This window comes from Mastigoproctus giganteus, chromosome 12 (genome assembly GCF_048544385.1).
Source record: "Mastigoproctus giganteus isolate SK-2022 chromosome 12, ASM4854438v1, whole genome shotgun sequence".
Taxonomy (NCBI): domain Eukaryota; kingdom Metazoa; phylum Arthropoda; class Arachnida; order Uropygi; family Thelyphonidae; genus Mastigoproctus; species Mastigoproctus giganteus.
The window spans coordinates 175,065,840-175,076,024 of NC_143586.1; the positions used below are offsets into that span (position 1 = coordinate 175,065,840).

General features: G+C 37.5%; 1 protein-coding gene across 2 annotated transcripts in view; it reads right to left on the reverse strand.

Moving 5' to 3' along the window:
• LOC150077611 (dual specificity protein phosphatase CDC14C-like) overlaps positions 1-2,134 on the reverse strand; it is a 271,240-nt gene extending 269,106 nt beyond the window's left edge. For both annotated transcript variants that reach the window (XM_090386870.1, XM_090386869.1), the window contains exon 1: positions 1,716-2,134. In XM_090386870.1, coding sequence (XP_090242996.1) covers positions 1,716-1,764 — 49 coding nt within the window. In that variant the 5' untranslated portion in view covers positions 1,765-2,134. The remainder of the gene's footprint in view (positions 1-1,715) is intronic.
• Positions 2,135-10,185: the final 8,051 nt, after the last annotated feature.

Sequence of the window (10,185 nt, forward strand, 5' to 3'; positions counted from 1 at the left end):
TCAAATTATTTTAATATTAATAACTTTTGTTCATGCTCAATTCGCCAATGTTTTATGGCGCATTAGCATCAAAGGCCGTATGCGCCAGGTCTAACAAACCATGCACTTTCCATAGTAGCGTAAAGCGCGAACCTGTAGCCATGTGTGGCTGCGCATGCTAACGACTAGTGTAAATCTAAAAGGTACTGCATAATTTTGCACACTACTGTACACATTGCGTTACCCTAACACTATTTACTACTATACAGATATAAGAATATTATTTTGTATCTTATTTGATCTTTCACCATATATATCAATTAATGCTTTTATAAAACATAATACATAAATTTAAAATCATCATCCACGGCGGAGGGGAACAACAGAGGGAAAATACTGCCACCGAGAGGTGTATATTTTTCAATCTACACATATATACACCGAGAGAGACAGATGGGCAGAATTAACACTAGATACGTAAGCCCAGGACAGAGGTTTCCAAGTGGGCTTGTGTGTGGGTGCACACCACTTGTAAATACAGTACTGAAAAATACATAAAAACTGTTTTCACTTTATCCCCTCATTTCTGATACCATACAACTATTGTTAAGAGAAAAGGCTCAATTAAAGAAAAAAACATCTAAATAAATAAGTTTATTGGATGAGACAGAGAGAATTTAGAGAGCACAGCATACACACGTATAACAGAAATGAAATTAAGTAGAATGAATGAATTATAAATGAACAACAAAGTAAATACAAAAACACCAGAGAATTAATATACAAATTCAGTAATTAATTAGCTACACTATAAATTTTATACTGCACTCTATAACTCAAAATTCCATGTACTTCTGTGAAAAGTATAATGTTAATAACATCATTTCTTCAGTTAGAATAAATAGTGAGCAAGAATAGATCAATGTTGTGTTGATTAACTAGTGAAACCCAATTTATACAGTTATAATATTAGTTTATAACCATACAACCATTCAGATGTTCGTTTAGCAACATGGTGCGCAGATAAAATCAAGAGATGGAAATCGGTGAGTAAATGAGCACTTGGACACCTGCATAGAAATTACATTATTGCTGGTTGAAGTGCTTAGTTTCTCACTAATTTTCATTTCTATATACCATTACTATCGCAAAAACTGGTGCAATAAAGAGCAATGTTAAAGAAAGGATACAAGAACCGTGATCCTAAGGATGAAAGCTTCTGAAAAAGCTTCAATAATCATAGTCACAAGAAGAATGAATTAATAAAAGGAAAAAAAAAGCGTATTTAAAATAGAAAACAAAATTCGTAAGTTCAAACGCTCCGTAATATAATGTTACTTATTATACCAGCTATTTTACTTTATCATGCAATCTAAAACTAGACTTGCTAATAACTTGAGTTACAGTAACCAATATATGTCGACTTAAAAAAAAAAACTAATATCTCTACATAAGCACATGCAAAAATGATTTTTGAACCAATTAAACTTTTTTAACAAATTAAAAAAAATTAAGAACGGTCATTAAGTATATGTCATTGCTTTTAAACGAAGTCCGAGGATTCCTATCTCGATGATGGGCAAGATGATTTGGAAAAACTATAATTTTTTAATATGTGCAAATGAAAAAAAATAGGAAAAAAAGCAACATAATATAGAATAAATGCTCAACAAATGAAAAAAATTAAATCGGGGGAAAAAACAAGATATTACAAGAACAAATGTCACATCACGTACCTTTAATGAACTCGGATAAATGTACCACATCCTTATTTATCTCATCCATTTGTCTTTAAGGGGCACACCTACTGATCTGTACAACTCTTCGTAGTATTTGAAGATAAGATTAAAACAGAATGTAAACATTCAGAAATCATAAGTGTTTCACTGAGTGGTGTCGAAATCCACTCACCAGGCAATACAATATGATACATGTGGTAGACTACTTCTAAACTACTTTGACAACGTAGAAAATGTTATCCAATTAGCTGTCAGTGCCTCCAATATTTAAGTTTCCATTACTATTGTACATACGCACTGTGTAATTTAATATCCTGGTGAAGTCCTACCAGAAACAAATGCAATAAAATTTCATCTGCACCATAATATACTATCATACTGCCATTTTCGCGAAAAAAGCGTGTCACTCCTACGATTCAAACTACACATTAATTACGTCCTGCAGTCACATGATAAAACAGTCCAATACCCGATGTCAACGAAAATTAAGCGTGTTTATATTTAAAGTACTTGAACACACTGCCATCTCTTGGACATAGACGTAGATATTTTCATTTTTTGTTTATTTATTGTGTTTCTATAAATCCCTGTTAGATATGGGTAGAAACCAGTTACGAAATCGAAAGTTAAATTTTGGTAATTTTTAACTGAAATGGTTTTCTTTTTTACCCAAACGAACTAATAACGCAGTAAGTTGCAAAAATCTTGTAAATCGATTTTATGTTAAGTTAACACCAGGGTTGTTCTTTTTTTTCGGCTCATTGCCAAAGTATTAGCTCAGATTTCTTGTATTTTACGAGACAACCAAAGTGTGTCCCATGGAAAGAATATTTGAATGTACCGAGTGGATTCCGAAAATTGACACTGCGTAGCGATGGATAATAATGACGTTCCCAACTTAATGATAAAAATGATGACGTTCCTAACGTGTGTTCCAACTGATACAGGATAGATTTTATGACGTAACCCAAGTGCTTCAAAATTCATTTAGGTTTCCAGGCGATTTTCTCAAGGTGCATCGCTTGGTAACGAACTAGCACATACAGTCCCACAAAACGTTTTGTTTACATTGTCTTATTTTCTTTATCGCCCCCCCCCCACCATTTTTTTTTTACATTTTTTCTCGTTTTTCTTTATTTTTATTTTTAATTATTTATTCATCCATTCACTTATTTATTCTTGTCCTTTTTTTGTCATTAGTAATATTTACGTTTTTATTAAAAAAAAAAAATAATAATAATAATAATAATAATAATTTATTTTTCTGTTTCTTTAGCTTAACGAATTCAAATCCTGTAATTACTCCAGTTTTCAATAATTTTCAAAAAAAAAAATTTTTCCGTAATTCTTTTTTTTTTTTTGTAGGGTTTTAGGATCATCAGAGATTAAGGCCATATTGCTTCGCGTACGTTGTCCGTAAATTGCAGGTGTTCTGAGGTCGAATTTCTGTTTGCCGGACGAATAACCCGAGTTTCAGGGTGAAACCGTGCTACTCTCGCATTAGACCGACTAACTCAGCCACGTTGTGAAAAAAGCCCATAAAAATCTCCTATCGTTGATTGGACTCGAACTCAGGTGTTTTCCACACTTCTAGCTTGACTTCTAGAATCTCTTCTACACAGTACTTTAGAAATGCAAATTACAGATCTCATGCTTAACAGCCGCTCTTTCTTAAACCATCACCGCTTTTAGTATTCAGATTATTATTTATTTTAAAAAGTATTCAAAAATATGTAAGGAATATTACTGGACAAATATTTTGTATTAATTGCCAAAGTGACTAAGGCTATAAGGGGGAAGGGTCAGTATATTGTGTCTCTAAATTGCGTGTATTCCGTGGTTGATTCGCCTGTTTGCTGAAGAAAAACCATGCTACCTCTCGCCTGAGACCGAGTAACTCAGTCAAGTTGCGAAAAAAAAAAAAGAGAAAAAAAACTCCCATAAAAATTCCTGGTGTCATTAAACAGATTCGAAATCAGGCCTTTTCCACGCGGTGTTGGGACGACGTAATTATACAACGAGGGCGCTAAAACGGAAATTTACAAACATCTGGTACATTATTCTGGGATTACTACAAGATAAATGCAAGATTACTGCTACCCAAATACAATATCTTGCATTTATCAATGTTAAACTTAATTGCCATCTTCAAGGAATCGGCCTAATTTCTCTACGTTAGATCTTGTTGCAGTAGCATACCTGGTTACTGTTACTAACAATCCTGCCAATCTTTGTTCATTTGTAAATTTAGATATTAATAAAACTTAGCCTGCAAACTGCTTCAACAAGGATCTCAGGGAAGGGTTGCATGGTTTTTTCTCCCGCAAACTCTGGTTTTTTAGCATTAGCATTAGTAAAGGCATGTGATGCAAGAAAGTAAGCTTATACAGCATCAGCCAAATAAAAAAACCTTCTCATTTCAATCATCTTTCACTCATTTCTTCCAACAAAACAGAAAATCGACGTCAGAACATACACAATTCACAGACAATATATACACATAGCGACGTGGCTTAAGTAGCCGATGCCCCTAAAGTCCAATAACAACAACTTCAACAAGGCTATTTTCATATGAGCTGTCTTTATAGTTGTTTCTTAAAAGAATTTCCTAAATCTGGGGAGTACACGTGGATTCTATCCATTCTTGTTCTGCTGCACTAGTTATGATGTCTTCAGGCAGCTACTTTTCTGCGATTAATGGAATTGTCTTACCAGAACAAAAGAAAATCTTCATGGAAAATAATGAAAACTTAAATTGTCTACAAGATTATGCCATTATTCTCACTATGCATACATAAAAGCTTAATGCTCAGAGATAGCAAAAATACCGCAGTTTCCGAGTAAAAGATAATTTCCTTTGTGAAACTGCTCTACAAGGATAAAACCTGGGGCTGTTGTTTTTAGCATATAATGTTATTTAACTTGGTATTTAGTGAGAATATGCTTTTTCATATGTCATAATAACTTGTATTTATTGTATTATGGAATTATTTATATAATTGTTGACAACAACAACTATACAGAGTGATTCACTACCAGTGCGACAAACTTCCAGGAGGTGTAGGGGGCACAAAGACGAATGGAAATCACATAGCATTGCAGGGTCCGAAATGCCTTCGTCATGCGGTAGAGGACGTTGAACGGGAGGTCGCGTGAACAACGATCTCGCTGGAAGTCAGCATTTGCGAACCGTTTCTGTTGAAGAAACCAAGTAGCAAAATTCCTCCGGAGTGGCTAATCCGCAGGCTCCAATGATTGGACGCGTTGCAGATGGTATGAACTCATTTGGTTTGTTGACAGTATCCTCCATACAGTGGATTGGGAAATACCCAATCGTTGGCCTATCGCTCGAGTACTCGTACTCGGATTGCCTTCTGCAAGACGTAGGACATTCTCCTCATTGTGTGGCGTCCCCGTCGTTCGCTCTCGATTCATGGTATCTCACGTGAAACAACCAGTCTCACATAACCTTCTGTGCACACGTGCGAAAATCGTATGATGAGGAGCACGCCTGTGCGGTAAACGTTCCTGGTACATGCGCAGAGCGGCGCACCCGTTACAGTCCGCAGCTCCATATGCGAGGTGCATGTCGGCCAGTTCAACGTTTGAATACTCGTCCATCCTACTGTCTCGAGAACCGGTTCGCAAATGTTGACTTCCAGCGGGATCGCTGTTCACGCGACCTCCCGTTCAACGTCCTCTACCGCATGACGAAGGCATTTCGAACCCTGCAATGCTAAGTGATTCCGATTCGTCTTTGTGCCCCCTACACCTCCTGCAAGTTTGTCGCACTGGTAGTGAATCACCCTGTATAAATAATTCCCTAATACAATAAATAACAGTTGTATGATTTTAGGATCACAGCGACTAAAGTCATATTGCTCCCTGTATAATAATGACTGTAAATTGCGTGTGTTCTGTGCTCAATTTTCTGTTTGCGGAACGAAAAACCCGAGTTCCAGGAGAAAAAAACCGTGCTATCCTCCCCTGAGACCGATTAATTTAGCCACATTGTGAAAAAGGTCCATAATAATTCCTCACGCCATCGGGAGGACTCAAACACAGGTTTTTCCCACGCGCTGTGTGAAAGAAGAAAATTCTACCAAGTGGGATACCCACGACGGCTGCTCATATAGTATAGTTTTTGTAAATTTATATTTACCGATCTATTGAACTCAGTGGTCTCAATAATTGTTATTGACAGACAGCATGGGTCGTGCCCCGAAACCCTGATCGATATTTGTACAATTCATTATATAAAAACTTTTGATTTCTGTTACTTAACATAATGTATTGCAAGTCTTTTAAGTGGTGAAATTATTGGTTGATGCATTATTAAATTATTTGAGAGCGTATCAATTTATTTATTCTGGCTGCTCTGATTTTCTGTTTGCGATCTACTAAAAGGAAATTCTATTATACTGTATTGTGTTGTACATTTTGTGTACAGTCGCGCTAATCTTCTTGCGCACTGTGCACAGTTTTATTTTAATAGTGCTGGGTTCTTGTAATTCAGTTTGCTTTTGTGATCACTGTTTTCACAATTTATGACTGCTGCTTCACATTCTCACAATTTTATTTTATTTTTATTTATTGTTTATATATATATTTATTTTTGCTAGTACTTGTTCTTCTTTATACTCTGGCACGACCACCAGGTAACAGGAGTTTGCAATAAAGCATGAATATAATCGTTAATCGTATTCAGCAGTCACGAGCTTGAACCAGATCCATTCAAAGAGCGTGTGCTGCTGCTGCATCCTCGCTGACGAGACCACTCAGCTACATCACCTCAAGCATGCTAGCACCCATTAGAAGAAGCGTAAAAATAAATAAATCTGTTTATCGACAAATTTATTTATTTTACGATTACTACGGCCCAGTATCTACTATCTGTTGGTCGACAGTGGGAGGTCTCCACGTAGTTAAGGGCAAGCACTGGAAGGTAGCTTTCTCTGCTTCCAGTTGGATAAATAGCCAAACAACACATCATAACTCATCTTAATTCAAAACAACACATATTCACATATTGGCCAGTTTATCAGAGTGCTTGTAACTTAACAACCTCGTGACTTCTTTTGCTACATCCATTAATATAATTGCATACTCCCATCCATGCTACGTGCTTTTTTTTTACGTTTAGCTTCAACAATTTCTCTTCCAAATTACTCATATAACACACGTACATACATATATAAATATACATTAACCCTCGCCCTCGTCAGTAGTACAGTTGGAATAATTACCTCTCCCCCCAAACGGGCAGAAAACACATGAACTCGAATCCCCACAATGACGGAAGGATTTTTTTATGGGTCTTTTTCACAATGTGGCTGAGTTAACCAGTCTTAGGCGAGGGTAGAAAGATTTTTCTCCCAGAAAAAAACCATGGAGTTTTTTGTCAAGCAAACGGCAAATCAATCACAAAATACACGAAAAATTTACGGATATATTATTAGCATTAGCATTAGCACTAGTAGAGGCATTTGATGCAAGAAACCAAGCTTATGCAGCATCAGCCAAAAAAAAAAAAAATAAAATAAATAATAAATAAAAAATACCCACTTCCACTTCACCCCTCTGTTCGTTCGAAATACCTGTCCAGCTATGCCTTAAACTTATTTAGGCTATCAACTTCCACGACAAGGGATGGAAGTCGGTTCCACCGCCCAACCACAAGCTGGCTAAAGGCAAATTTCCTCACGTCTATCCTACATCTGCCTTTCCTCAACTTGAATTTATGCCCTCTCAGGTGATTATTCTGAGCAAGAGGAAGAATCCAATCAGCATTGAGGCATGCTCAAACCATTCAAGGCTTTATACACCTCTATCAGATCACCTCGCTGGTGCCTAGTCTCCAGACACTGTAATTTGCAAAACTTAAGCCTTTCTTCGTAATAGCACCCCTTTGTTCCATTCACTAATCTTGTTGCCCTTCTCTGTACTCGTTCAGCATCTCTACATCCTTCTTGAAATGAGGCCTCCAGAACTGTATACAGTACTCTAGGTGTGGCCTGACCATTGCCTTATACAAGGGAATAATCACCCCCTTATCCCTGCTAGAAAAATTCCTATATATCATCGACAATACACCATGAGCTACTCTTGCGACCCGTCTGCACTGCTCAGAAAATTTCATATCTGCCTGCACAACCGTCCCCAGGTCCCTTTCATTCTCTGCCACTGCCAGTGTAGTACAACAGAGTTGATACGTTGCTCTGGGATTGCTGTTTCCCATATGTAGTACTTTACATTTGTCAATGTTAAACTTCATTTGCCACCTCGAAGCCCATCTGCGCAACCTTTCTAGATCCTGTTGCAGTAGCATAGTGTCCTTATCAACCCTGCCAACCTTCGTATCGTCTGCAAACTTGGACATTAAGCTTGATATACCATCATCATTATCATTTATAAATACAGAAAACAATAATGGTCCCAATACTGAACCCTGAGGGACTCCACTAATAACATTAGTCCACGATGAGCAGTGTCCATTGATTACCACTCTCTGTCTTCTCCCTCTCAACCACACCTTTATCCATAGCAGCAATTTGCCTCCAATGCCACACTGCTCCAATTTGTGCAGCAGTCTTCCATGTGCAACAGTATCAAAAGCCTTTCTAAGATCCAAGTATATAATATGAAAGTTATTCCCCGCATCCAGTTCTTTTGTGACTGCATCATAGTATCCAATCAAATTGGTCAGGCAAGACTTTCCCTTAACAAAACCATGCTGTGTCCAAGCTCTAACTGAAGTCTTCTCCAGATGATCCTGCAGTCCTTCTTTAACCAGTGCCTCCATTAATTTTCCAGGAACAGAAGTCAAACTAACAGGTCTATAATTATTTGTGTCGCCCTTTGATCCTCCTTTGTGAATTGGGGTTACATTTGCACATCTCCAGTCTATGGGTACTTCCCCTGAGTCCAAGGAAGCTCTCATAATTATGGCTAAGGGTTTTTGCTTACTTCCTTTGCTGCCTCCTTTAATATAACTGTATAGATCCCATCCACCCCAGGTGCCTTTCTTGTGTTTATCTTCAACAATTTCTCCTCCACTTTACTCTCAGTTATTACAAGATTCTCTAGCTTACTGCCAGAATTGAATACACCTCTGGCTTTCCCCTCGCTGAATAACTCCTCATGTGTGAATGTCGAGGCAAAATATTCATTCAGTTTGTTAGCTACCTGAGCAGGATCATCAACAGTTGATCCATCGATATCAAGTGGCCCGATCTGATTCATCCCCTTCCTTCTAGAGTTTACATAAGTAAAGAACTCTTTGCTGTTTTTCTTTGCATCACTTGCCAATGATTTCACGTAATCTGCCTTCGCCTGCCTAACCTCCTTTGTAATTTGGTTACAGATCAACTTGTATCTATCATAGGCTTCTGTGTCACGTGTTAATTTGTATGGATCCCATGCATTTTTCTTCTCTGCCATATGTCTCATTAGTTCATCTGACATCCACATAGGCCTAAACTTTGAACAATATTTCTTTGTTGGTATGTAAAGCCTGGTAGCTTCCAAGATAAGTTCTTTGAATGCTTCCCATTTTGAATTTGCTGTTGGTAACATCATCAGTTGGTCCCACTGTATAGAATTTAAATACTGTCTCAGTCCATCGTAGTCGCCTTTACGAAAGCAATAACCCTTCCCTTTACCCCTAATGGTAGTTACCTCTTTGAGTAAATCCCACTTTAGCACACTGTGATCACTGCCACATAGTGGGTCATTTATCTGCAGATTCTTAATGCATGAAGAATCACTACTGATAATCAAATCAAGAGTATTACTCCCTCTAGTTGCCTCCCGAACATGCTGGTGTAGAAAACAATCATCCAATAAATCCACAAAAGCCTTGCTAGTGTGTGAGTGACCAACCCACAAATTCCAGTCAATATCTGGGAAATTAAAATCTCCCATTATAAGACTCTCTGATTTACTGGCCCACTCTATTTCCCTGTACAGTTTCTTATTATACTCATCAGAGTCATTAGGCCTATAGCACACTCCTACTCTCAATTTTGATATAAGAAGTATCAATAATAATAAACAAATGTCACACCAAAGCCACCCGAAATATCAATTCACCTGACCAAATGTATTATGTTTGTGCATTTGTGTATTCTCCAGTCGACTTGACTATTTTAGTTGACAAAAAACCTGAGTTTCCGGTTGAAAAAACCTAGCCATCTTCGCCTTAGACTGATTACTAACTGAGTCACGGAGGAAAAAAGCCCATGAAAGTTCCACGCATCATTGACAGGATTCGAACCCGGGCGTTTTCCATCCGCTGTGGGTTGTTATTGTTGTTTTGTAGTGGGTTTAGGAGCATCAGAGACTAAAACCATGTTGCTCCGAGTATACTGTTTGTAAATTGCGTGTGTTATGTGGTTGATTTTCTGTTTGCTGGATGAAAAACTTTTGCTTCCAGGAGAAAAAACCATGCTACTCTCATGGAGACCGA